General features: G+C 39.2%; 11 protein-coding genes across 11 annotated transcripts; 4 read left to right on the top strand and 7 right to left on the bottom strand. All coding sequences in view use genetic code 12, as the record gives it.

Annotated features, from left to right (window-relative positions):
• Positions 1-204: 204 nt before the first annotated feature.
• Positions 205-1,224, bottom strand: DASC09_006100 (ketopantoate reductase family protein; the record flags this gene model as incomplete). Its single annotated transcript, XM_064994213.1, has 1 exon — positions 205-1,224. One exon carries the CDS (start codon positions 1,222-1,224, stop codon positions 205-207), a length of 1,020 nt encoding a protein of 339 aa, XP_064850285.1.
• A 427-nt stretch (positions 1,225-1,651) lies between these two features.
• Positions 1,652-3,073, top strand: DASC09_006110 (PLP-dependent aminotransferase family protein; the record flags this gene model as incomplete). Its single annotated transcript, XM_064994214.1, has 1 exon — positions 1,652-3,073. One exon carries the CDS (start codon positions 1,652-1,654, stop codon positions 3,071-3,073), a length of 1,422 nt encoding a protein of 473 aa, XP_064850286.1.
• Positions 3,074-3,512: 439 nt separating this feature from the next.
• DASC09_006120 (DEAD/DEAH box helicase family protein) lies at positions 3,513-6,116 on the top strand (the record flags this gene model as incomplete). The annotated part of the gene is made up of 1 exon (XM_064994215.1): positions 3,513-6,116. The coding sequence occupies one exon, from the start codon at positions 3,513-3,515 to the stop codon at positions 6,114-6,116; it is 2,604 nt and encodes an 867-aa protein (XP_064850287.1).
• A 643-nt stretch (positions 6,117-6,759) lies between these two features.
• On the top strand, positions 6,760-8,094 carry DASC09_006130 (uncharacterized protein; the record flags this gene model as incomplete). Its single annotated transcript, XM_064994216.1, has 1 exon — positions 6,760-8,094. One exon carries the CDS (start codon positions 6,760-6,762, stop codon positions 8,092-8,094), a length of 1,335 nt encoding a protein of 444 aa, XP_064850288.1.
• Positions 8,095-8,462: 368 nt separating this feature from the next.
• DASC09_006140 (uncharacterized protein) lies at positions 8,463-9,263 on the bottom strand (the record flags this gene model as incomplete). The annotated part of the gene is made up of 1 exon (XM_064994217.1): positions 8,463-9,263. The coding sequence occupies one exon, from the start codon at positions 9,261-9,263 to the stop codon at positions 8,463-8,465; it is 801 nt and encodes a 266-aa protein (XP_064850289.1).
• Positions 9,264-9,561: 298 nt separating this feature from the next.
• Positions 9,562-11,907, top strand: DASC09_006150 (fungal specific transcription factor domain-containing protein; the record flags this gene model as incomplete). The annotated part of the gene is made up of 1 exon (XM_064994218.1): positions 9,562-11,907. One exon carries the CDS (start codon positions 9,562-9,564, stop codon positions 11,905-11,907), a length of 2,346 nt encoding a protein of 781 aa, XP_064850290.1.
• A 3,881-nt stretch (positions 11,908-15,788) lies between these two features.
• Positions 15,789-17,090, bottom strand: DASC09_006160 (TauD/TfdA dioxygenase family protein; the record flags this gene model as incomplete). Its single annotated transcript, XM_064994219.1, has 1 exon — positions 15,789-17,090. One exon carries the CDS (start codon positions 17,088-17,090, stop codon positions 15,789-15,791), a length of 1,302 nt encoding a protein of 433 aa, XP_064850291.1.
• A 630-nt stretch (positions 17,091-17,720) lies between these two features.
• On the bottom strand, positions 17,721-19,241 carry DASC09_006170 (uncharacterized protein; the record flags this gene model as incomplete). Its single annotated transcript, XM_064994220.1, has 1 exon — positions 17,721-19,241. One exon carries the CDS (start codon positions 19,239-19,241, stop codon positions 17,721-17,723), a length of 1,521 nt encoding a protein of 506 aa, XP_064850292.1.
• Positions 19,242-19,983: 742 nt separating this feature from the next.
• On the bottom strand, positions 19,984-21,069 carry ARO4 (3-deoxy-7-phosphoheptulonate synthase ARO4; the record flags this gene model as incomplete). The annotated part of the gene is made up of 1 exon (XM_064994221.1): positions 19,984-21,069. The coding sequence occupies one exon, from the start codon at positions 21,067-21,069 to the stop codon at positions 19,984-19,986; it is 1,086 nt and encodes a 361-aa protein (XP_064850293.1).
• An 892-nt stretch (positions 21,070-21,961) lies between these two features.
• AMD2 (putative amidase) lies at positions 21,962-23,620 on the bottom strand (the record flags this gene model as incomplete). The annotated part of the gene is made up of 1 exon (XM_064994222.1): positions 21,962-23,620. One exon carries the CDS (start codon positions 23,618-23,620, stop codon positions 21,962-21,964), a length of 1,659 nt encoding a protein of 552 aa, XP_064850294.1.
• A 984-nt stretch (positions 23,621-24,604) lies between these two features.
• Positions 24,605-27,892, bottom strand: DASC09_006200 (DNA repair protein; the record flags this gene model as incomplete). The annotated part of the gene is made up of 1 exon (XM_064994223.1): positions 24,605-27,892. The coding sequence occupies one exon, from the start codon at positions 27,890-27,892 to the stop codon at positions 24,605-24,607; it is 3,288 nt and encodes a 1,095-aa protein (XP_064850295.1).
• Between the last annotated feature and the right edge of the window lie 54 nt (positions 27,893-27,946).

The following is a 27,946-nucleotide window of genomic DNA, read 5'->3' on the forward strand; positions in this document are numbered from 1 at the left end:
CACAGAATTGTGAAATTTCTAAAGCCCTGCTTGTCATTAACATGAGCGGAGCAAACAATCAACTAATGAGAAGAGAAATATCAAAGAGAGATACAGTTTTCTATTTCTACATTTTTTTTTTTTTCGTTTGTTTTCATTCAAATGTGAATTTATGAAAGCTCATAATTGCCATAAAAAAAAGTCTATAAAATGAATGTAAGGCCTCTATTTGTAAAACTTGTCGGAAATTGGTCTCTTTTCTGGCACAGTAAAGTATCCTTTGCCTTCTTTCAATCTATATTGCACCACTTTCAATAATTCATAAAGAATTGTCAAAGTTGGGGTGACAACACCCAATTCTTTGGCGACAACCAACAAATTACCCAAGATAACTTCCAATTCAATTGGGTTACCTTTTCTAACATCGACCAACATAGATGGACTGAACCAGTCACCATCATCGGAATGAACCACCGAGTTGATGACATCTTCTGGTAATTCAACCCCATCGGCCTTGGCAACAGAAATCACTTCTCTCATAGCAGGAATAGAAAGCGCAGCCAAACCACCACTAAGATCAAGACGACCGGTATCAACCCCAGTAAGGGCAGCAACGGTGTTCAAAGTGGCATTGTACACCAATTTTCTGTAACGGTACCATTTGGCATCGGCAAAGTAAGTACAGTTGTTATTTTCGTTAGAATAAAGGGAAATGAATTCTTTGGTCTTGGCTTCTTGGTATTCTGTGGATAAGTTTGGGTTGACGAAGTAGGAAATCAAGGATTTGTCCTTTTGGGTTTGCTTGATGGCCCCACCGTGGTTATGCGAGCCGATGTGAGAAACCCCGGAAATACACACGTTTTTCGGATACTTAGCAATGAATGGCCTACCAATATCAAAACCGTTTTGCATAAGGATCACGGTGGTCTTTTCCGGAGTGATGACTGGAGCGGCCAATTCTTCGACCTTGGTGACATCTGGTAAATTCTTAGTGGTGATAATGACGTAGTCAAAGACAGGCTGGGCTTCGGCAGCAGCTTCGACCGTTGGGTAGATGTTATCTGGTTTCCAACCCTTGATTTGACCGTAATCACAAGAATCGATCTGCCAACCATCCTTGGAGACCTTTTGATAATCACGACGAACAACCACCGAGAGGTTTGATTTACCAACGTAGTGGATACCGTAAGCAACGATGGTACCAACACCACCAGTACCGATCAAGAGAATATTTGGCTTGGACATTTGTGTAAGAGAAAATTAATAGAAGAAATTAGGAAATTTGAGATAGTTTTATGTAATCAATCATATATGAAACAATTGTAATTATCTCTGTCCCCATATATATATATATATATTCTTGGGTATTGATAGAGCCATGGCACTGGCATTTCCTGATCGCGAAAATTTCCTCATCTCTTATCGCGGAGATTGGCGATAGCGAGAGTTTCCGTTTCTAGTGCGATACCCCCACCCCCCCTTTATTTTCGGATTAGGTAGACGATTAGGAGATCATATTTTCTGACTCATTACGATAGTAATACGATACAAGAGTCACTATCCAATTATAAATACAGTTTTTCAGGGGGTTTTGTTTCTTTCTTCTTGTATTCCTGATGGTCTTGTGTCAATAATATTAAATCTCCAACCTATAATTGCAACAATAACCATAATGCCTCTCGATCTCAGTCATTTGTTCTCCACAGAAGTAAAAGCTCGTTCTCCTTCAAAGCTCAAGACCATTGCGTCTCATAGGGCCACCCCTGATATCGCCTTCTTGGGTGGAGGTCTTCCATTACCTTCATACTTCGCCTGGGATACTCTCTCGGCTACCACCAGAAAACCTCCATTTGAAGGAGGTCTTCCTGCCAGCGTCACCGCATCTAATGAACTCAGCTTCACCGTCACCAAGGAGAGCGATGAATTGGATATCCCATTGTCAAAAGCTTTGCAATACGGTACTCCTAAAGGCCCAACTCAGTTGTTAGACTATCTTGTTGAACACACTAACAAAATACATTCGATCCCTTACAATGATTGGGAAATCATCACCACCGTCGGTAGCACCCAATCTTGGGATAGCTGTATCAGAGTGTTCTGTGACCCTGGTGACACCATTCTCGTTGAAAAATACGCCTTCACTTCCGCTTTGGAAACTGCGGTTCCTCAAGGTGTCACCACTTTGACAATGGAAATGGACGATTCTGGGATTATCCCAGAAATGCTCGAGGAAAAGTTGGCCAAGATCAAAAGTTCTGGTGCCAAGTTACCAAAATTGATTTATACTGTTCCAACCGGCCAAAACCCAACTGGTAGCTCCATGCCATTTGAAAGAAGAAAGGCCGTTTATGATATTGCTTCTAAATACGATATTATCATCATTGAAGATGAACCATACTATTTCCTCCAATTGGACCAATACGTCAAAGCTTCAGAGCGTACTAAGCCAACCCACGTTTCTAGTGAAGAATTTATCAAGTCTTTGGTCCCATCTTTCCTTAATTTGGATGTCGATGGTAGAGTCGTCAGATTGGACTCCTTCTCGAAAGTGCTTGCTCCAGGGTCTCGTCTTGGTTGGATGACTGGTCAAACCGCCATTCTTGAAAGATTCCTTAGAGTCCACGAAACTTCTATCCAAACTCCTTCTGGGTTTTCCAGCGCTATGGTCTACGGTACTTTAGCTCGCTGGGGTCAAGATGGTTTCCTTGATTGGTTGCAAGCCTTACGTCATGAATACACTTACAAGAGAGATTCTGCCATCGACTCAGCTCTCAAGCACGTTCCTTCTGTTGCTGAAGTTCATATCCCAATTGCCGGTATGTTCTTCACCATTAGCTTTGACACCACTAAACACCCAGAATTCAAGACCAAATACAACAGCGATCCATTGGCTTTGGAAAAAGATATTTATGAGACCACTATTCAAAAGAATGCTCTTTTGGTTCCTGGTTCCTGGTTCGAAGTGTTAGAAGAGGGAGAAAAGCCAAGCACCAACATCTTTTTCAGAGCTACTTATGCTGCCACTAATGTCGAAGTGTTGGATAAAGGTCTCGAAAGATTTGGTGCTGCTATCAAGCAAGTTTGGGGTTTATGATTTGGGTTTTTTCTTTTTTCTTTTTTCTTTCTTTCTTTGTGTTCATTAAAATAGACAATATTCTTCTTTAAATTTGATGAGCATTTGTGGTGTAATATATCGATGAAAAACAGAGAACAGTTTGTTCTTGCGAACATAATACAGTGGCCAAAAAACATGGGAGATCAGAGCGACTGGTATTATATTGTGTTCAAGTAGTAGGAAGTAAGAACATCATTTATTACTGATCTTTTCAGCCCGACCCCTTTTTATTCGGCGATGAAGAATTAAACCTTCCCAGTGAGTGTGCTTCCCATCCTGAATTTTTTTTTTTTCATGACCTTGTCCAACAAAATAAGGAAGTATTTAAAAGGAGACCAAAATCTCTAGATAATTTGCCCCTCATTGCTTTCTTTCTTTTATATCAAATATCCAGACTCTTTCCATAAGCATTGAAAATATGGGCATCACAATAAATGATTCTTCTTTCAACTGCTTGGATTGTCGGAAGCGCTTCCCATCGGACAAGGTTATGTCCCATTTGGAAACCACAACTCACAAACATTTCACCCTTTTTGACGACCATGAAGTTCTCAAATGTGATTTCTGCTTTAAGGTGAACGCTCGCCGTCTAGCCTGTGTCAAAGTCAACGAATGCTTGTTCGTCTCCTGTGATTCCTGCATTGCTGAATTGGATTCGCCGGAGGCTCAGGAACCATCAGTTTTCCAAATGTTCAAAACTTATCAAGAAATCAGAAGAGATATGTATGGAAAAATGACTGATTTGCTTTCTTTCTCTACCAAGAAATTCCTCAAAATTGAAAAGCGGTTTTCTAAAAGAGGTTTGAAAGTTTGGAAGGATGATTTGGGTAATTTCACCATTATCAAAGGTCAACCAAAAGGTCAATATTACAAACAACAAATCAGTGCCACCGTTTCCAAAAAAATGATAGGCGATGCAAATATCAAGGAATTAACTCAAGATGACAACAATCTCCCAACATCTGAAAAAATTGCCGAGGTGATTGATGATCAATTAGCACTCGAAACTGCTCCTGTTGAGCTGGAAATGAAGACTTGTTCTTTCAAAGATGTCGAGAAGATTATTCATAAAATGTCTAAAAAACCACCGAAACTTCATTATTCTACTCTTGGACACTACTTGCGCGAAATGAGCTTTTGTGTATATCTTGAGGAACTTTTTGAAACCTTTCCTTCTGATCCTCTTATTTATAACAAATCCAATGCTAATAAATATTATGTTGAGTTGGATTACCAACAAGAAATGGTGGAAAGACTCAGTGACAAAATGAGGAGCCTCAAAGATATTCCTTTTTCTCCACATCAATTATTTATTTTGGCTAACGAGCAAAATGTCTGGTATGGTTACGTGGAATCACGCTGGTTGGACAATGCTGACAGTCCAAGCAGAATCAACGTGATTGTGAATTTGTATAATTGGAACAGCAAAGGCTTGCCAAGAAGATCAAATGATATTAAAATATTCCCGTGCTCGTACAATGCTAGCAGGATCTTAAATTCCATGGATAAATTATATCAGCTGCAGATGAAGACTTTGTTGATTGGGAAATCGGCACACTCACTTACTGATTCTGTGAACTACGATATTGACAATTTGGAATTTTTCAATAGTGCATTCAACCAGTATCAAAGACTGGCAGTGAAATATGCATTGAAGATGTCTGTATCATTGATCAGAGCCCCATTTGGTACTGGAAAGACCGTGCTTATTGTCGAGTTGGTTCGTCAATTATTGCGTATGGGAGTCTATCCCATCAGAGTGGTTGCCGCTTCTAACTTGGCTGTTGATAATATCGCCCAATTAATGATTCCACAATATAAAGATGATATTTTACGGATTGTTTCCCAAGGAGTGGAAAGTAAATACAGAAATAGCCACCAATTGAGTGGTGTTTGCGTGCACAATAAAGTGGGGAAACTTTTAGGCGATAAGTGTCTTGAAATCAAAAAAAAATTGGAAACCAAGAAGCCGGTGAAACCTAACGAGTTCAAACTTTACAGACGGGAATGTTACGAGCTCAGTTCGAAATTGGCATCAAAAGCCAAAGTTATTTTTTCAACCACGAGTTGTGCAGATAGATATTCGGATAATTACGGATACAAGGTTCCAGTGGTAATCATGGACGAAAGCACCGAATCTTCTGAACCAAGCTGCTTGATTCCATTATCATTGCCAGGAGTGAAAAAAGCGATTTTTGTCGGAGATGACAAACAGCTTAGCTTTTTCAGCAAATCGAAATATTTGACTCTTTCCTTGTTTGAAAGATTAATCGAAAATAATAAAGTTGGAGAGCCAGAAATGTTGCATACCCAATTTAGAATGCATCCTATCCTTAGTGCGTTTCCTAATGTTCATTTTTATAATGGGTTGTTGGCTAATGGGGTTAGTGCTGAAGAAAGAACTATCACAAGTATCCACAATCCGGTGGTTTGGTGGAACACTGCTTCGCTCGAAAAGCATTCTGAAAAAGCAATCACCGCCCTGGAAAGTGTTGTATCTGTAGATGGCCATGAAACCTATGACAATGAAACTGAGGCTGATCTTGTGGTGAAAGTGATCAAAAAATTAGTGTATGAAAAGAAGGTGAAGAGAAAAGATATTGGGATCATTACCCCATACAGGGGCCAGAAAGTGAGGATTGCCAATGCTCTCTTGAAAGATATGAAAGTCCAGAATAATAAGATTGTGGATATCAGTGATGATAATGAAGAATTATTCAACGACAAAATAAGCTCAACCATTATGAAGCTTGATGGGGTGGAAATCAGTTCGATTGATGGGTTTCAGGGGAAAGAGAAGAAATTCATTGTATTGTCATTAGTTAGATCCAATGATAAGGGTAGTATTGGGTTTTTAAATGATAAAAGAAGAACCAATGTCGCTTTGACTAGGGCCAAGTTTGGATTGATTTTGGTTGGTGATTTGACCTGTATGAGAAAGAAGGATGGGACGTGGAAGGCATATGGAGAGTGGTTGAAAGCAAATGGTAGAATTATCGAAGGAGATGAGTTTACTTATTAACTGTTGAAGAATTTCCTAAATTTTCTTCAGAGCTGAAGTTGATTTCTTTTTCTTTCTAATTTTTTGTTTGAGTTATATTTATTAGCAGTATGATAATAAACTAAAATTAGTTTGGTTGATGATCCAACGAAATAATCTTTATTAATTGAAACGACCAGTAAAAAAAAAACAACAACAACGACAACAACCAAGAAGACTATAGCAGGATGACAAATTGGTGACCATAAAACGTGTGCTGTTGTTATTGCACATACGCATAGATATATCTCTCTCTCTCTGATTACTCATGCGTCATTTTTTTTCCCCGATCCGTCCAACTAAATTTCCTAATCGCCTGTAATACCTTCATGCGAATAATCAATCCAAAGATAAAATTTTTCAACAATGGAAAGTCATCTTGATCCTCCTCAATAGTGTTAATTTAATTTTTTTTTTACTCATCAATACGAGTTGATGATTAGTAATTGCTCCACAATTCACAGAAACCCCTCAGGCGATACAGAGAACTTCATGTGAGCTTGGCGTTTTAAACTAACAATTTTTCATTGGCATTGCATTAATGAATACATATAAGTTTGCCATTCCATATGTATCTGGTTAATATCTTATCGCTTTATACTTTTCTTTTTTCTGATCACCCAAAATGACAATAATCATTGAGCTCGAAGATGAGGTGACCACATTGTTCACTAATGGTGATAAAGTCACTGGACAAATCGTCCTTACCACCACTAACCCTCATCAATCGATGACGATTAAACTCGCGGGAATTTGTCAATCCGGAATCGGTCTGGTGGTGGAGTCTCACGAGATCTTCACCAAGACAAGGGTACTAGAACCGGATAATACACTAAATGAGAATAATATCCAAGTATATCCTTTCTCTCTATCGTTTCCTGAAACCCAATACCATAACAATAATTGCCAGGATACAGTTCCAATCCCTTTGGGATTTGGTTATACTGGTCCATCGTTCCCCAATACCACATCACCGTTTTCGACATTACCCCCCACGTTCCATTATTCTGATCCAAAAAGTTTGGTGAAAATCAGTTATAGCATTACTGCAAAGGTGGTATTTGATGACGGAACCAGTTCCAGTACCTCGATCGGCCTCCATTTCGGACCTCCTAATAGGATCTTGACGTATTGTTTATCACATCTTTGCAAACGCTTGGATTATGGCAAAATTCTTCTCGATGATATTTCCATTGGCCAAACCTTGGTGACGATTCCCCGGAAAGCTTCGAAGAATCTTTTAGATAGAATCACCCCGAATCAAAAGTTTTGTATCCCGTTGGCGTTAGTTTGTGAATTTACTTCGTTGGCCAGAAGACATACCAACGCCGGGATTTCCAATCGATTTTTGAAATGTGGTAGTTCATTATCAAAACAACTCTCCTTTAAGCTTGTCTCTTTCCTTTCTCCAGAATCCCTTGCATCGTACCTTAACCTTCCATCATCCTCAATAAAGATCACGATTTCTGGCCTTCGAGTGACTTTACACCAATTGGTGGTGTTCGGGTCCACTAATTCCGTGGGGAAAGGTCATAATGAGCTCATGGTATTTGATATTCCGGTTTCTCATGATCTAGATTTCAACAAACATTTTGAACCGGTGCATTCTTCTGAGATCCCAGTGTCACCATATTACGATCTGGAGTGCTGTGCCAACTATCTGGGAGACATTTGGTATCAATTTACGGTCCCCAAAGATTGGTATAATGTTAAAATTCCCGAGATCCCTCAACTGTTCTTATGGAACAATGCTCAACTAGATTACGTTCTCCGAGCACAAATGACTCTTCACACCACAAAGAAAAACCGTACTAAATTGCGATGTTTGGCACCGTTGGTGGTGTTACGCTCGGAAGAAACCACTGATGACACGGTCCCTGCATATTCTGCCATTGCAGGAGTCGGGGAGAAAGTGTTGAAGGATTTTCGGTATAGTGTTTCTTCGACACTTCTTGTGTGATCAATATATATTTATTTGATTAATATACGATTATTCGAGTAATGTTTTGAAGTGCAAGTAAATTTTGATCATTCTTCAACACTTGTTAAGGAAGAAAATTGCACTGGACACACAACCAATTGATCCACCAATGGCCAGTGAGAGCTGAAGATCTCTCACTCTCAACTGAAGTAGTTTGCTAATATTATTCTTTAGATGTTCTATTTTTTAGATTACAGGAACTCATTATTTTCCACAAATTTAGATAAAATAGTCAATTCAAAACTGTCCAAAAAGATATAATATATTATAGATAGAAAACAATACTAATCAAAATAATAATAATAATAATAATAATAATAATAACAATAATAATAATAATCTATTAATTAATTACCTGGACCTTTTTCTTTGGCACTTCTCTTCTTGGTTTTGTACCCTTCTTCCTTGTTTGGATCTTCAGGGAAAGTCTTTGGAACCAACCCACTATAGAACCAGTCAATCATGGTGACGACATTGTAAACTGGCAAACCGGTGGCCTTTTGAATTGCCTTGGCAGTTGGTGGCATCTGGGTACATTCCAACACAAATGCTCCGACAGATGGAGTATCGGCCAATGCTTCTTGGGCCAATTCGACCATTTCCGCTTCAAAATCTTCAGCAACATAACCTGAACCTTCAATGATGATGTTCTTCAATGGTTTACCGGCTTTAGCACCATATACCACGAGTCTCTTTTGGTATTCTTCAGGAATTCCCACCCCATCGAATTGGGCTTTTCCGAGATTGTCTTTATCAAACGTGAGGATGGCCAATTTTTTTTGTGGAGGCAAGAGGGCCATGACAGAAGGAATTTGCAATAAACTGGAAGAGGCAATTGGAATATTGATCAATCCAGAAATTCTACTTTGAAGTTGAGCAAGGAACCCACATGAGGTGATCACCCCAATGGCTCCTTTTCTTTCAAGCTCATTGCACCCTTCTACAAACTTGGCAATGAATTCGTCATCATATACACCACTGAAAACAACATTGGTAACAGTAGCATCCTTAACAAATGCGTGGACTAATGGGAACTCGAAAGAATCTGGGTTCAAAGGATCTCCAGGAGGTCTGTGGATATCTTCAGTGTAATCGAGGCATAAAGCTCCCAATGGGGGAAGTTCTTGGTTTGGAGGATATTTGGACATTATTAATGGATACTGTATATAATAGTGATACTGAATGATAATAGCAGACAACAATTTCCCTAAACTCCGAAAGATCTCTTGATATTTATACGATTTGATTCCGAATGATTCATCGCTGAAGTTATCGCCAGGAGGCGCGTAGTTACGGTATTCGGGTGTATTTCCCGATCAGGCAACCAACTGATAAGAGATAACGGATCTGCCTATTTTATAAAAAAACACGGAAAGTCTCGATAAGCAATTGGCAGACCATCAAAAATTTCACCACCACAGACCAAGACCAAGGACAAACGAAAATATGTCTTTTGGTCAATTCAACTTCAAAGTGCCCGTCAAAATTCCTGGTATCCAACCAAAACAACTGCAAATCAGAGATTCCATAAAAAAATCATCACTGCAACCGCAACCGCAACCAACACCACCACCACCTCCCCTGAAAAAAAGATCTACAGAAGCAGCAGATACCTCAGATGAACCACAAAAGGTTAAAAGACGGTCTGGTGGGAAACATCAGATGGCAGCATGTTGTGCGTGCAAAAAGAAACGAAAGAAATGTGATGGGAAGTACCCAATTTGCTCAGGGTGTATCACTCTGAAGGTCGAATGTACGGTTTTCGATGGCACCACTGGACGAGTGATCCCAAGAGACTATATCCAGAAATTAGAAGAAACCATTTCCCTGTTAAACAACCAGCTCAAAGATGCCAGTAGCAATGGTGATGGCGGGCCGAACGCGGAAAATTCCGCCAAACCATCATCAGTTGATAATGATGAGGATCTCCTAAAACCCTCAATAAATAATACATCCAATCAGACAAAGCAATCTATGATCAAAAAATCCCCAAGATTTGAAGACGAAGATTTGGAAATGGAAATTGGATACATCACCCTAGGTGCCGCTGCCGAATCACGATACATTGGCGATAGCAGCGCGTATTCCATCGCCAAAGCCATCACGAGTTCCATCGATTATTACAAGAAAGAAAAGCACGCTTCTCGGACCAAATTCACCAATAATACCAATTCCCCACCGATGGTCACTGAGATCTTTGATCCTCCAGTCACTAAACCCAGCTTAGTAGTGGCACAAAGCTATTTGAAAAATTATAGTATCCACGTTCAGTGTCAATACCCGTTTCTTGATTGGGATTGGGTCCTCAAATGCTTTGATGAAGTGATGAATCATGATTCTTCAAAACCTGAGGAGATTTTCTTCATCTACATGATTTTTTCCATCGGTTCACAAATCGCCACCAGCAATTTACTGCACCTGAATCTTACGTTCACCAAGGCGTACTACGACAAAGCCATGGAAAGTTTGACCCCGTTGGTCGAGGTCAACACTCTTAAAACTGTTCAAGCATATTTGATCATGTCGGTGTTCTCCCAAAAAATGCCTGATGGCTCATCGATTTGGCAAACCACCGGGCTTGCGATCCGTACTGCGGTGGCCCTTGGGCTCCATCGTGAACCGTACCGAAAAGAATACATGTCGGAAAAGATGCAAAAATTGAATGAGCTTCGATACCGGATCTTTTGGTGCGCTTATGGAATGGAACGGATTAATGGAGTAGTATTGGGGCGACCATTTGGAATTTCTGATATTGATATTGATGCTCCTATTCCCCAACAAACCTCGGAGATCTCCGTCGCGTGCCACGTTTTCAAACTACGAAGAATCCAGCTGAGCATTTGTACGTTTGTCTATAAACCAGTGGTGATCATGGATTCTCCTGAAGATATTGATTCCACCAGAGTGCAAATCGTATTGGAGTTGAACGATTGGATGAACACTTTCCCATCAAAACTGCACCCGATTTCGGTATTCGAGTCCCGGAATTGGTGTCAAATCTCTTATCATAACCTGATGTTGTTGCTTCTACGACAAGTGGTTTTAGAGGTGTCAAAGTTGAAAGAACGAAGCCATCCACGAACCATCGAATGGTTCAAAGTGTTCACACAACTGGCGTCGGCAATTTGTATGCATTACAAAGCGATCCATGTGAAGGGGAAATTAAGTTATACTTGGTTAGCAATGCACTGTGTGTTTGTCGCAGGATTATCCTTTTTGTATTGTTTATGGATAGATACTTCTATTAAAGTGCTTGAATGGAAAAGACGCGGGTTGATTTATGATACTATTCTGGCGTGTCTGAGTATCTTATACGTGCTAGCCGAGAGGTTCGGTCTGGCATCGATTTTCCGTGACACTTTTGAAAGAATTTCCAATAGTGTATTGCTAAAGGTTGAGAATGATGATTTAGGTTTGAATGAATCATATACGACAGCAACACATAGTGATAACCCTGATCAAACTCCGATCAACAATTATGGTGGTCTGCTGGGAGCCACCCCGCTGATGCCAATGATGTCCGAGAGTTTTTTCCCTTCTGGGGTGCTTAATGAGCAAAGTATTGGGATTGATCAATACTTGGGGTACGAGATGAAGGATGTTATTGAAGGTCGATGCAATGTGGAGAACTTGTTGAACCCGGAAAATACCAATATTGCAATGCAACAGGAATTGAACCTTGATATGGATTTGTCATTATGGGAGTTCTTGGATACTACGGGAGACAAATTCTTGAGGGATATTTATTATGATATGGAGAGTAACTTGCATCTGTCAATGGGGGCTTCATGAGTGGTTTATTGTTGGGAGATTTTGTAAACTAGTGATGTAGACTGAAATGTTTTGTTTTTGTTTTTGTTTTTGTTTTGTGCTCTTTTAGAATTTAGGTTGCTTCAATTTTTTATTAAAATAAACAGAAATTTAATACATAGTGAAAAAATACTTAATAACAAGAATGTAATCCCCAGAAATGAAAGAGATGCAATTTTTGAAGATGACAGCAAATTGACAGAAATCAATGAAAATGTCCAAGTACAATCGAAATAGTCAGTATGTGATGATAATTCATCAAATAATAATGAAATGAAACTTTACAACAATAACATTTCCTGGAATTCGTTCATGCTAAGAAAACGGCAGATGGCAGTTGGTTATTAAAAAGTCCGCATTAAAAAATCCGCATTAAAAAATCCGACTAATTTCATTTGTTAACGGATTTTTTGTGCCTTCCGCCATGAACATGAACAACAAGAAAAAGGGGGAAAAAAAACCCTAACAAAAATTTTCCAAGGAGAACAGAGAAATGAATATATATATATATGGTTATCTTAAATTAAGAATAAGAAATACATGAATTTTGGACGACTCTCTTATTTTGCTTCAAGAATATAATGCGCAGTAAGCGTTAGAATTATCCGCATTCCTCCCTGTGAACATGCAGCAACGTACATCTCAACATGGGGCACCGTTATCTAAAATTAGCCAAGAATGACAGAGACTGATAAACATTGACGATGCAATACCTATTATAAATACCAATATCTTCCCCAGCTTTCAATTTAATTATTTCACTTATTCCTTTACTTTTCATTATCCAACAATTACTTTTTTTTTCATTTTTTTCTTTCTCTTCTTCACCAAATATTAAAGATGCAATTGTCTAGTACCATTCTTCTCTCCGTTCTTGCTTCATTATCCTCGATCACTTCTGCTGCTCCAGTTGACAAGCGTGATTCCAAGTCTTTGAAACTTGATTTCAACGTCCAAAGACTTCCTTCCAACGCTACCGATGCCATTGGAGCCAGAAAATCGATCTACAGTGCCATCAACCTCAATTTGCAAAATGAATACTCGAAATATATGGCAGAAATCCAAATGGGTACTCCAGGCCAAACCATCCATGTTGATGTCGATACTGGATCTTCGGATTTGTGGGTTCCTGCCGTTGGCACCAAATCTACCGGGGGTACTTACGATGCTTCCAAATCCAACACTTACAAGAAAGTCTCCAATGGTTTCATGATTGGTTACGGTGACGGTTCCAAAGCTTTCGGTGATTGGGCCACTGAAGATGTCACTGTTGGTGGTGCCACTGTCAAGGACATGCAATTCGGTTACGCCACCAATCAAACCGTGGGTACTGGTTTGTTGGGGGTTGGTTTCGAAGGTAATGAAGCCCCAGTGGCCATCAACGGTTCAAGTTTCGAATATCCAAACTTCCCAGCCCAATTGAAGGCTCAAGGAATCATTGAAAAGAATGCTTATTCGTTATACTTGAACTCTCTTGAAGCGCAATCCGGTTCCATTTTATTCGGGGCCGTCGACAAAGCTAAATTCGATGGTGATTTAAAATACTTGGACTTGGTCAACATTGACGACGAAGGGCAAGCCACAGACTCACCGGTGGCCTTCTTTGTTGATTTGGACACCGTTGCTACTTCTTCCGACACTTTCACCAATGGTACTTCTTATCCAGCTTTGCTTGATTCTGGCACCACTTTGATCTACGCCCCAGGGGAAATCGCCACTAATTTCGGTAAGAAGTATGGTCACAAAGTGCCATTCAATGATATGTATTTCACCTCTTGTGACACTGAAGGGGAACCAGTTGAATTCACTTTTGGTGACAAAACTATCACCGTGCCATTCAAAGACTTGTTGTACCACTTCAATGGTCAAGCTACCGGATCATTTATGAATCAATGTCTTCTTGGTCTTGTTCCAAACCCATCAAACTACTATATTTTGGGTGATGGTTTCTTGAGATCCGCATATGTCAGTTATGATTTGGATGACAAGAAGGTTGGTATTGCTCAAGTCAAATACACCGATGAAACCAATATTCAATTGATCCAATAAATGGCCTTTCTTGCTTGAATTTTGAAATTCATATATATATTTTCAGTTCTATATTTTTTTTTTTTTTAGTTTGGTATTTATATCAGTTTTATGGTGTATTGATTGCATCAATTACCTGAGTTGTTTTTTTTTTATTTCTCTCTGGTTTTTTTAGCTCATTAATTCATAATAATTACAAACTTATTTTAAAAATACATTTTAAAAATAGTAAACAGGATCAAACAAGTTTTGTGCCTTTGGTGGTGGTGGTTCCAACATCATTCTGATTAGAAGCTGCTTTGCAACATATAGCGAATGGTATATACTAAAAGGCCAATATTTAGATATATTTTTCTTAAGTGGTATACATAAACCTCATCATGAGATCATCTTTCATTTCCGGCCTTTAGAGAATGATGCAGAGCAACAAAGTGCTGTAATTTGCTTATCAATTTTCTACAATGCACTTAATAAATTTTGAATTCTTGCTTGAGAAAACTCCAACATGAAAAAGTGAACAACATTACACAAACACAAAAAAGGTAAGGGTCAAACCACACAAGTAAAATAACAATAGCAACAAAAAGAAGAAAAAGAAAGGAAAAAGAAAAAAGCCAACAACAACAACAACAAAAAAATAATAGGAATAAGTATTTCAAAGGATGGATGTGTTCGACATAAGCAAGAAGGAAATCGGTATCCTTTACCAGTATGAGCTTGCTTCAATGAAAAAAAAATAAAAAGCTGAGGGGTATGAAGAATTGTGGAAGAGTATTTCTCAGATTATTGCAATTAAAAAAGCTGAGCTCATTCCATCTGCGACTGAAAAAGTGGAAAAGTTCTTTAGTCTTGAAAATGTTATAGCAACATTCAATGGCTCTATCAAAAAAAAAAAAAAATAGTTTTATTTTTGAGCGTTTAAAATACAATGAAATCCGTGACCTAATGTAATTCTTTGATTTCTTTATTTGTGGGGAGCTTGCAGTGATTATTAGAAAGCAGCTATCAAACAAATTCATTGGTAATTTGGAACCATTTCTCATAGAATGCCCGTACGGGGGAATTTATGTCGATAGTCCACTTATATACGAAATTATGAGCTCGATGAAATTGAAAATATTTCTTCTCACGAATCCATCTATTATTTTGGATGACAAGCACCAGTCAAAGAAAGTAAAGATCAACCTTTTGTATCCAATTTCTCACAACAGTATCATAAAAGTAAACAAAACCTTTTCCTTTTGCAGATATTGTATATTTTCGGGAATCAGTGATTTGAATTTAGCCATTGAGTCTTGGATAACCAATAATGGCTGTAAATGTGATCTTGATACCAACGACTATAATATCTATTAGTAGAGATATAGTGATTTGGCTCCTAGCTTTAGATCTCGAACTTGCAACACCAGAGCACACTTTTACCAGAAGAGGTAGTTACTACTGTAGATAAGTTTCCGGTCTTTCTCACTTTGGAAAAACATCGTTTCACTATGATACACAACATCACATACAGTAGTACTACTCCTCAAGTTAAGAAATAAAATCAAACTATTGGAGCTTGCATTTTTAATTCGATCTAAATTTCAACGAAAATGGGGCTTGAGATTCGACTTTTTGTCTATAAGGTCGGTCTACTTGACGTCATTTTCAAAAATAATAATTCCTGACACATTTTTTTACAGTCCAATATCAAATAATAAAACCGATATATTTCAAAACATAAATAACCAATAGATAGCAAAAAACAAAAAAGAAAAAAAGAAAAAAAGAAAAAACAAACAAACAAACAGAAAACCACTTAATGGAAACTTGAACTTTTAAAAAAAATAATACATTCAATTAAATGTGTTATTAATTGGAAGCCCCAAAGCTTCTCTTTGAGTCTTTGAATTCTTATCAAAATACGGAACTTCTGCCAAAGAAGTGACTCTGGTACCATGGCGAGGTTCAGTACCTTCATGATCCCACACCACTTTATGTTGAGAGACTCTGTTATCCCAAATCGCACTGGTACCGTACCCTGGTTTACTCGGTTTCCAATTGAAACGACATTGGATATCGTAATTCTTTTCGCACAAATCAAACAAGAAATTCAAAATCAAATCACTTTCCACGGGATTGAGCCCGACAATTCTTCTGGTCATGCCTCTGTTGACAAACAACGATTTCCAACCGGTGGCGGGATGGGTTCTAATCAATGGATGGGCCCGCTCCACGTTTTTAGGACCGGAAAATGGATCATTACGATCGATATAAGCGTGAGCCGAATGGTAAATTGCTTGCTTGCCATCCAAGAACTTCCGCAACTCTGGAGAAAGTTTATCATAAGCAGCGTACCCGTTCAACCAACAAGTATCCCCGCCAACCTCTGGAATGGTGTCATTGTGTAAATGGGTGATGCCTGCCGGTTGGTGTTCGTGGACCAAATCGGTGTGCCATACTTGATTCCCGCCGCCGGATCCAAAGCTTCTATTGAATCCCACCCAGTTGTTATTTTCAAAAGTAAGATTCAACCCTTTTTTACGACGGTAGTCCACCCAAATACTGGTGATCCCCGGGTATCCTGGAACGTGGGGGGTTTGTGGGTGTTCTTCGACTTGCCCCCAATAACGACCCAATTCCAATTGTTTTTGCGGGGTCAATTTCTGATCTCTGAAAAACACCACACATCTTTCAGCCACCAATAACGCCAATTCATCTTTTTGTTGATCAGTAAGGTCTTCCAATTGTAATCCCACAATCTCGGTACCAATGCTTCTGGTCAAGTGTTTGACTTCGGTAGCGGCGGAGAACAACGCTTTTTTTTCAGGGTCAGCGTTTTTGGCACGTTCAACGTATGGATAATCTTGGTTTCTCACTTGATATGCTTCGTCAACGTATACTGGGACGTCAGATTTGTTAGGACGTTCAGGGTACCCTTTGGAGATGTCGATCCCTGATTCGGCAAACCGTTTGCGGGCTGATTCTGGCAAGAGTTTTAAACCTTCGGGATCAGGGCCATAGACGTTGGCTTCGGAAAGGCCTGGAGTATCTTTGACCCCTGATTTTGTTTCGATAATGAGGTTTCTGATTTGTTCTTCTATTGGGGTGTCATGTTTGGCGGATGTGGCGGATCCTGTGAGGGTTATTGTTGACATGATGAATAATGCTGATGATGATGATTTATTGTAGATGTTATAAACAGAGAGTAGAAGATATTTTGTATACTGCTGATAATAGAAAAGGACAGGATATATATAGATATATATATATTTGATAAAACAAGATTATTAATAAGCAATACTCCACAATGTTGTGCTGCATGGTGGAGATTATCACCCAGCACGTGAATTGGTGCTCCACACCCCCCGGACACAGTTTAAAGTGCAACCACACACTGTCTGTGTGTCCAATCTGATGTTATGACAAGCCTCCATTCAGGGAGGGATATAATAATGTGATATAGCTGTTTATTACAATATATACACAGGCAATGCTCTATATATTCCTTGCCATATATCTTCGATAATCCTTAGCTTTCTTCCTGTAAAATAAAATACAATTTATTTCATAGCGATCTCCGGTGTGTATGTATGGGTATACCCACCCAACTGTGGAGATCCGATACACCATAACGTAATGTCATCATGATCGCAATAAGAAGATCCACAGCGTGCACAAATTCTTTAGCTTTCGGGCAATGATGATGCTCTTATTATAGATTAGATTATTTTATTTAGTATATACAAGTTATAATACATATATATATATATATAAATATATTTGCATCACAATTCCAACGCCATGGAATAGCTCGGAGGCTTGCTCCAACAACTACCATTATTCTCCTCATACACAGAGCAAAGTAACTTCCAATACTCCATCCTGTTAATTTTCGGAGTCATCAACCGATTCCACCACATATTCTTCTTCCAGTGCCTGGAATTACTCAACTGCACCGATTTCAGAGAGCAGCAGCACCCTGCCTCCCCACTACCGTGGGAATTCTTGAGATATGGCGCATAATTCGGTGGGGGTAAATTGGCAAATCGGGTATCTTCTGGCAATAAGCAAATGGAATTCTTGAAATACAATTCGGTGGGTTCCATCTTATGTTTGGTTTGTGAAACTAAGCTACTTAACAATTCCTCAGCACAAGTGATCACCGAATCGAAAGATCCCCGTGCAGAATAAAAAGTGGATGCGGACGACGACGACGACGACGACGACGAAATGGACTCTCTTTTCAGACCTTTATTTATGGTATTAGCCCCACTAGAATAAGAATCAACCGTCTTGAAAAGTCTTTCAAGCACCTCTTCATCTTCAAAAAGCTTCTCTTCAATAATGAACATCGATCGCAAATAATGTTGGATGGTAAAAGGGGCAATACGGGCGGAATTGCCAAATGTTGGATAATACCCGTAGAAATTGGCTTGGATTTTCTGGAAGTTGATTTGCATTGAGAATTTGTAACTTCCTGATGACTTGCACCAATCTTGAGATTTGAATTTATGCTCGGCCACCACCAACTTTCTTTTCTTAATAGATCTCTGAGGGCAACATCCCACGTTAGGATTATAGTTTTGCAAAAGAAATAATTGAAATCTCTTCAATTTGCAAAATTGGTGCTCGGTGAATAGTTTTGATGTCGGTACAATTTCAACCGTGCAATCGACGGTATCATCCAAATAAATTATTTTATGAGAGAAGTTAACGGAATAATGGAAATAATTCTTATAAGATCCCTCAATAATCGCTTGGTTGCCAAACTCAAGTAGCAGCGGATCATGAAGGATTCTCATGATGGCAATCGGAGCAGTAACGGTGATTTCTTTGTAAGGTTTGTCCAAAGATTTTTTCGGAGAATGAAATTTAAGAGTGGACGTTAATGAATATGACACTTTATTAAAATAAGTTTCGATGGTTTCTGGGAGTTTTGAGTCCACAAGAAATTGAAATGGGTATACCAATGTGTCACTGGATGATAATGACGATGGGTTTATATCCGATAAGTCCCAATCTAGCTGGTCTTGAATGACAATGTCTTTTAAGGTCTTGGTATCTTCACCAGAATGTGATGGGAAGACTTTGGTAAGAAGCTCACCTTGGAACGATATTTTCAACGACTGTAGGTGCTGCAAATAAAATGGTTTTTTCACTTTCAAAGTGATGGAGCCTCGGAGAGCCGTTAAACTATCACCTTCATTATCAAAAATGTGGAGACCTTTAAGGTACACTTCATTGTCGATGGTATTGAGAGATAACTCGATGGCATTTTTGTAAGAGCTGTGATGACTTGACACCATTTTGTGGGGGAGGGTATAATATATGTGTTTATGTTGATGTTTATGTTACGACATTGAAGTAATATACCTTCTCAGTTACAAAAAATACAAAATATTTCCAAAGATTCCGGAAATTAATATATAATATAATATAAATATCATGATGTATTTTTTTTTTTTTTTTTTTGACAGTCTAATTAGGGCCCATAGTGCGGGAAAATTGTTCCGAGCAAAATAACTGCGAATACACTTGCCATTCCAAACTAAAAAAAAAAAACGTAGAGCAAATGAAGGAGTCAGAATACACAAGTATATACACATGAATGAATAATTGAATAAATAAATAAATAAATAAGTAAATAAATAAATAACTAGTGGGTCTCCATAAATGAGGGAAATATATCTACCCGTTTAAAAGAACGAACACATAAAAGTACAATATATATTCCGGTCAAAATACCCTTTTTGATTGACATTGACGTTGACGTTACTCACATATTGGTTCACCCCACCACACCACACCACATTATCATATTGAACCCTGGAACACACTCATAAATGAAGCAAACTGTCTGTCCCAAAAATAATTTCAAAAAAAAAAAAAAAAAGTCTTTGTCTAAACATTCATTCTCCGATCACGGCCATTTATTTCCCTCTGCGTTTCCCCATCCGAGTGACAGAAAATCTACACCTAATAATAATAATAATAATAATAATAAAAAAACTAACCTGTAATATATTTGAATGTTCAATTGTTATTAAATTATTTACTATCCTTGTGTGCTCTTCTATTTCTAACTGCCTGGGCAAGATCTTCCAACATCTTTTCGGTAGTTTCCCAACTGACACACCCATCGGTGATGGAAACCCCGTATTTCAAACCCTTCTTACCTTCGGCAGGAATCGATTGCTTGCCTTCATTAATATTACTTTCAATCATAACCCCAATGATCTTTTCTTCACCATTGCTCACCTGCTTACACACATCGGTGTTAACAAGCGACTGGTTGCGGTAGTCCTTGTTAGAATTACCATGAGAACAGTCCACCATGAGGACTTTTTCACCCAATTTTTCCTTGACCGCGGCAACGGACTTGGCATCGTAGTTTGTGCCTTGCTTACCCCCACGCAAGATCACAAAACAGTTTTCATTACCCTTGGTGGTGGTGATCGAGGCCAACCCGGATTTGTTGATCCCCATGAAATGATGTGGGTGTGAAGCAGCCATCACCGCGTCAAGGGCGACACCGACGGTCCCATCGGTCCCGTTCTTGAACCCAATTGGGAAGGAAAGACCCGAGGCCAATTCACGGTGCAATTGTGATTCGGTGGTTCTGGCACCAATGGCCCCGAAACTGAGGGCGTCGGCAAGGTATTGTGGGGAAATGGTGTCCAACATTTCGGAACCAATTGGAACACCCAAATCGGTCAATTGGGCAAACAATTCTCTGGCAACTTTCAAACCCTTGTTGATATTGTAACTGTAGTCGACATCAGGGTCGTTGATCAACCCTTTCCAACCGACGGTGGTACGAGGTTTTTCGAGGTAGGCTCTCATGATGATCACCAATTCTTGGTCGTATTTGCTAATCATTTTTGATAATCTTTTGGCGTAATCCAAGGCCGCTGCTGAGTCATGGATAGAACATGGACCCACCACCACAAGAAGCTTGTCGCTGACTTTGTTGATGATATCAATGGATTGTTGACGCGATTTGACAATGGTACGGAGGGCATTTTTCGACAATTTGACTTCATGAGTCAATATTTCTGGCGACACCAATGGGTCGTAGCCGGCGATTCTGACATCGTCGTATTCTGCTGGGGCAGGTGTCTGGGAGCGGCTCATTTTTGATATGTTTATATTTATATTTATATTATATGTAAATATATTTTATTATTGGATTCTTTTTTGATTTGTGTTAAACAAGAAACAAAAGAAAGAAAGCAGAAACAATATATCGATGGTATTAATAACAATGTGGGTTGAAATGACTGAAAAAAAAAAAAAAAAAAAGAAAGAAAAATTTTTTTTTTTTAACTTTCCCGTTCCTTTCCCTATGACTGACTGAGTGACTGACTGACTGATTGACTGTGTTTTGTAGCCGGCTGTCTCTTCCACAGTGGAAAAAAAAAAAAAAAAATTAATTCTCTATGGGGGTGAGTCATTACAATCACCTCCACGTGGTGTGTGGTTGTTCGCCCTAATGACTGACTGACTGATTGACTGACTGACTGACTGAGATGTTTGTCAATCGGTGTGCTCCCATCCAGGGTTCTGGCACGCTATTTCCAATTCCATCTTTTTTTTTTGACAGGTTGCGGCGACCTTAATTTAGTTGAGGTTATTTTCTCTGGTGAAGATCGAATGGGAGCATTGCAACGTCTCGTTGAATGTCAGTTTGGGCTGCCTCCCTCCCTCCCTCCTTTTGCTCCCCCTCCAGCGGTTATTGGTGGCTAGGCCGCTGCCAACAACTCTTAGCACACCCCATAACACCCCAGGGGGTGCACCACAACACCCCACTGGAAAAATCCCCGCCGTTTGCCGGGTTTTGTCACGTGGAAAGTTACCCGGATATTTATCAGTCACATGCTGTTGCACGTGGTAAGTGCATGACAACCGAGAAACCTCTTTTTTTTTTCATCTCCTTCGGCGTTATCGGGGGATAACTGCTTGTTGATCCACGTTTATTATTATTATATATATATATATATATATAATTATTGTTTTCAAATACCAATTAGCTACCACTCTTTCTTAAGCACCCATCAACCACCTCGGCCAAGCCAATTGCCGTCTCTTCTTGCCAGCGTGGCGCAACCACTTGCACCCCGACCGGGCACCCGTCCACTAACTCCGCGTCGTAATACTCCCAAAGCTCTTCATCCTTATCACTGACAAACTCCAGTCTTGATGGCTTTGTATCCTCCAACTTATCAGCACAAAGCACCGGAACCACTACCACACTGTAATCCAAAGTATTGAACTGGGCAACATAGTCCCCATAGAACTTGCCAATGTCCCGAGTCTTGAACGATGGAGTGTCCCACACAGGACAAATTATCCCGTCAACTGGGCGTCCAGTACCGGTGAGTTTCGTAGTCTCATTAAACCAATAATCATCTACCGCTTGCTGCACTTCATACCTTCTTTTGGCATGATCCCAATGTTCGTGGATATGGCCAACGCCTTTGGGTAAGGTCGCACCGCCGGCAAGCGACAAGATTTCCGGGACGATAGGTTCCCCACTGGCTTGGGTATAATCAACCACTTCTTTATACCCATCGGCCCCATAAACGTCCACGGCAACTTGAGTGGCCGTCATACTGCTGATTGGTGGATCCCACTCGATAACGTCATGTCCGGCATCGATCAATTTTTCCTTCACGATGGCCAATGCCCGTTTCACCGGTGGACTAGGCATCACAAGTTTATTCCAGGATTGTAATGCAAACACCAATTTCCCAGCAGGAACTTGTTGTTCTGGGTCTCTCCAAGGGATCGGAGGGCATTTTGGATCGAATTTCCAAGGTTCTGCCTGGATCACCAATTCCATAACGTACTTCAAATCTTGCAAATCACTCGCCATCGGTCCCACCACCGACGAAAGCACCGGTTGATCGGCAAATGAATTAGTCAATTTGCAATAAGGTAATCTATTAGTCGAGCCTCTTAATCCATAAATCCCCGCAAAACTGCTGGGCACCCGAATACTCCCTCCAATATCGGTGCCCCAACCCAAAGGCGCTCCACGCCCGCCAATCAACGCCCCTTCACCCCCAGATGACCCACCACAGGAAACTTTCCGGTTATAAACGTTGACGGTCTCCCCATAAATGTTCGAAGTCGTAGTGTACGCCATCATTGCTGGTGGGGTGGTGGTCTTGATGAAGAAAATCGCCCCCATTTGTTGCAAAATGATCGCGAGTTTTGAAACATCTTGCTTCTCAATTGGGTTGTTTATCAATGACACAAACCCCATGGCAGAATCAATTCCTTCGAGGTTGATTTGATCTTTTGCCGAAAGCGGGATCCCGTGCAATGGACCAATGGTTCGGCCATGTTGGGCGAAAAACTCATCTTGATAGGTGGCGGTCTCAAACGCTTTATCAAAGAATATCTCGGCACAACAATTGGTCAATTGATGCAACAAGGCACTGCGATGAGCAAATGCTTTGGTAACTTCGAGAGCACTAAGTTTACCGGATTGAATCTGCGGTTGAAGTTCAAGGATGGTAGAGTAAGTAATGGCCCGCTCTTTCTCGGTGAGCTTAGAGTCAATGAATAGGATAGCATTGGGGACTTCAGTAGCACTGGGGATGGTATCAAGGATCCATTCTTGAGGAATGGCAGCCATTACCGAATCTCTTTTGTTTTTTGCAGTTTCTTGCCAGGTCATTTTTGTTGGTTTATATCTTCAACCGATTCTAAAGAAACTTTATGTTATGGTGTTGAATATGCAAAGGAATATACAATATACAATTCAAAGGATTTTTCTCTTTTTTTTTTATCAACAATGATTCAATTTTCAAAGTTAGTTCCAAAGTCTTCAAATCAGCAATAATAATCTTCAATCCTGTTGATATAAAATATATTTTATATATTTAACCAACAATCTTGCAAACAGGAAAAAAAGAAAAAAAGATCTTTCAAATTGCCACAGTCTTGAGGGAAATAAATCCCGGGGGGTGTTTTTTTTTTTTTTTTACACTTTCATGATGATCTGCGATAAGATAAGGAAGGAAGGATGAATGAATGATTTTGATAAGCATAATTATTAAGGATAAATGATTATTATATGATAAGGGTATGATAAACCTTCTACTATATAAAGTTTCTATCCTTATCTTATCTTATTGCCTTTATTATTGAAAAAAAAAAAAAAGTTTGATCCCGGATACGAAAACTCCTCAAGACATTGAAGAGATGATAACAAAAGTAAAATTACGGACGTGCATAGCAGCAGATGGGATCAATATTTTTGGTGACGAGGACATTTTTCATTGATTTTCTTCTACTCCCTATTTTTTTTTTTTTTTGATCTATGATATTTGGCTGCATATATTTGATATTTGGATAAATATAGTTTTCAATAAATATTATTCATGATTTGGTTTTTGGTGGTTACTGATAAGCGTTTCCCCCCCTGCTATTTCTCGGCGAAATCCGACAGTACCAACAACTAACAATAATAATACTACTCGTCAAAGAGATGTGAAATAACAATACGTAGTAATCTTGAATTGAAGAAAAAAAAAAAAAGAAAATACATAAAAAATCTATAATCAACAACAACAACAAAAAAAAAAAAGAATACCCCTGACCAGCAACAAAATATGAATATACAATATAGAAAAATAGAAAATAGAGATAATTTAATTCCTCAGTCATGATTAGTAGAATTGTTCATTCTTGCCGGATCTTTAAGTTTATGAATATGTACATCATCAGCATCAATCCCTTTGACATGCCCAATATCCTGTGGGGTGATGAAAATCGTTTGCGATTTTGGTTCTTTCCGTAAACTTTCCAACATCAATCGCATACTGATTTTTCTATTCACAGTATCCATAAACACATCAAATTCGTCTAACCCTCTAATCTTCGATCTCATAGGCTTCCAAATCGCCAATAATAACGCAATTTGCGTGAACGATTTCTCCCCACCCGATAATGCCGTCACCTCTCGTGGGGGCTTACCATCTTTACCCACCAACATCTTGAGTTTCTTTTGCACGTAATCAAAATCTAGTTTCCCTTCAAATCCTCGTTGATGTAACGAACTAGAGAAATCTTGATTGGCCGCCAAACATAATAATTCACGATTGGTTTTTGCGGCATGAACACGGTTGGTGATTGCCTTCGTCAATTTTTCTCGCAATTGGTGGGCTTTCACCAATTCCTCTCTGGCTTCTTTAAACACCATGGTCTTGGAATTATATTCCTCGATGATCTGGTCTTCGGCTTTGCCTAACGCCCGATTAACTTGGGACAATTGTTGATTAATCACTTCGTATTGATATTTAATATCATCTAGCGATTCTCGACTCAAATCAATGTTAGCGGCTTCACGACTACACCATCTTTCCGCTTTAGGGGTCTCTTGATCAACTCTTTCACTAAGTTCGGAAATATTGTGATCAATGGCTTGGGAAATTTTCGTACGTTTGGTGATGGTAAGTTTCGTATTGTCAATTTCATCCTTGATCACCATTTGTTGTTGTTTCAACTTTTGGGATTTCCGTTCTAATTTTTGCAAGTGTTGCTCGGCATTGCTGATATTCGCGTTGAAAGATTCATATTCTTGATAGAATTCATCGAATTCTTGCTTCATCATTTGAAGCTCATTGTTGGAACCATTGATAGATCTTTCATTAATGATGATTTCTTCCTCGATGTTACTCTTCTCTTGCTGGTACGCTTCCAATTTACTGGAATCATCATTTCTATCTAATTTCACTTGAATGTTATGGATTTCATTATCGGTCATTCTGATTTTTTTCTTCATTTGTTCCAATTTTCTTTTGGTAGTTTCCATTTCTGCCTTCATTTTCCTGAATGCACTAGTGTTTTGAGATTCTAGTTGTCTCAATTCCAATGTCTTCTCCTCGATACTGATATCAATTTTCACAATTTGTGCGTCGATGTTATCATTATTGCCACCAATCTGGATCTTGGAATATTGTCCAAAATCGTAATAGAAAGGATCTGATCTGAACGCATGGGTGGCCGGGTTAACCGAAAGTTTTTTCCCAGATCTCCCATCGAATAGCGATAACATTGCCTTAATCAGCGGATTGTTATGAAGAATATTAGCAGCATTGTCATCAGACTCACACAACACCACTTGTTCGATGAATCTCGCATCAATTAGAGAATACATCGCGTCAACATTTTGAAATTCTAAAGCATCTAGCATGGTTTTCATTTGTAAATCTCCAGTGATAAAGTTATAAACCTCAGAATAATCAAACTGTTCGAATTTTCTGGTGATAATCCTACTATTTATGTTCCGTCTTTTCATCATACCTTTTAAAATTTCCAGATCGTGAAAGTTTTCAACCACAAAGGAATCAACTAACGCTTTCAAATGTCCTTCAAGCAACTGGTGGTAATCGTCATACCCTGGTTTTATGGATATTAAACTACCAATTGGGCCAATTGGTTTGCTGTGGAATCGGCGATGTTCGCGGTCAATGTCTTGCAACAATTTTCGCATGTTGTTACCAAATGGCGCCAATTTATCCTTTTCAGAACTCAAGATTATGTGTCTGTTTTGTCTGAGTTCTTGAATTTCCTTTTTACGATACCCAACTTCCGAGTTGGAACTGTTGTATTGTGATTTGGATGAATCTTCCAATTCAAGATAGGCGTTCACAAGCTCTTGCTGTTCTACTAACTGTGATTCTCTGGATGAATTTAATTCATTGAGCCGCACTTCAAGCGATTCGCCATTCTCTGCATCGTTCAATTTCTTGATTTCCACGGCAATTTTACTTTCCAATTGCTTGATTTCCCGGTGTTTCGAATGAATATCTCTTTGTAAATCATCAATTCTATTTTGAACTGAACCAATCTTATTCTCATAGTCTCTCAGTTTCTGTTTATATCCCTGTTTTTCACTGCATAATTGGTGGTATTCTGTCTTTTTGCCTATTGCTTCCTCATCTACCGTGGCTTGATCTTGGATCAACTGATTCAAATTTGAACCGTAGGTTTCTATTTTATTTTGTAAATCATGAATATTGGCGTCGAGTTCTTGTTTTTTGTCTTGTAAGGCTTGGATATCAAACTCTCCACGAATAATTTGATGCCAAATTAATTTACCAGAAATGATTTTCTTATGTTCTCGAAGATTCTTAAATTTATGGAACTTTTCATAAGTTTCTTTGGCCTTTTCTGCGTCTTCTCTAAGAGCCTGGATGCTAGAGTTTGCCAATTCAATCTGTTTACCAATTTTTTGGATTTGGGCGTTGGAATGGATATATTCGTTAATTGTTTGTTCCATTTGAATCCCCTTCATGAAAAACGAGTATTTATCATCGTCGGTGCTGGCGGCCAAGAAAGTTTTGGCGGCACCTTGGGACAAAAACGCCAAAGGGTTATTGATTGTGATGTCAAAGAATTCTAATATCAAATCCAAATCCATCTTCTTATTGGAAACCAATCTCCCTGATTCCGAACGTAGCGAATACCCACTGGTACCTTCTAATCTTAAAGTTCTTTCCACCACGATCTTATCCCCATATTTATCGTGTTCAAAAGCTTCATCACCCCGGTTGGCAAAAGTAATGGTGATCTTTGACGAGTTGGTACCTCTTTTAATTAAAGCTTTCAAGTTTTTCCCACGATCAGTCTCATTTGCTTTACAACCTAACCCAACGCTGATACTGGTCAAAATCGCTGATTTCCCACTCCCATTACGGCCAATGATGAAGTTCAATTGTGGCCCTAGTTCAAGTTCAAAGTAGTCGTGACACATGAAGTTCTGAAGAACAATCTTCTCGATGACTCCTGCGGTTGCAGGGGACTTATCAATGTCACTTTCACTAAGGGTTTGGGTAAACGCTTCCGTCGCTCGTGCTAGTTTCCTTTTGGAGATCGAAGTATGTTGCGAGAATGTTGACTCGATGTCTATTTGAGTGGCTGCCATAGCAGCTCCCGATGCCATTGGTAACGTAGACGATACTCGCTGGATGCTTTATTGTTTGTTAGATTTGGAAGG

This window comes from Saccharomycopsis crataegensis, assembly GCF_037102585.1.
Source record: "Saccharomycopsis crataegensis DNA, jcf7180000000072, whole genome shotgun sequence".
Taxonomy (NCBI): domain Eukaryota; kingdom Fungi; phylum Ascomycota; class Saccharomycetes; order Ascoideales; family Saccharomycopsidaceae; genus Saccharomycopsis; species Saccharomycopsis crataegensis.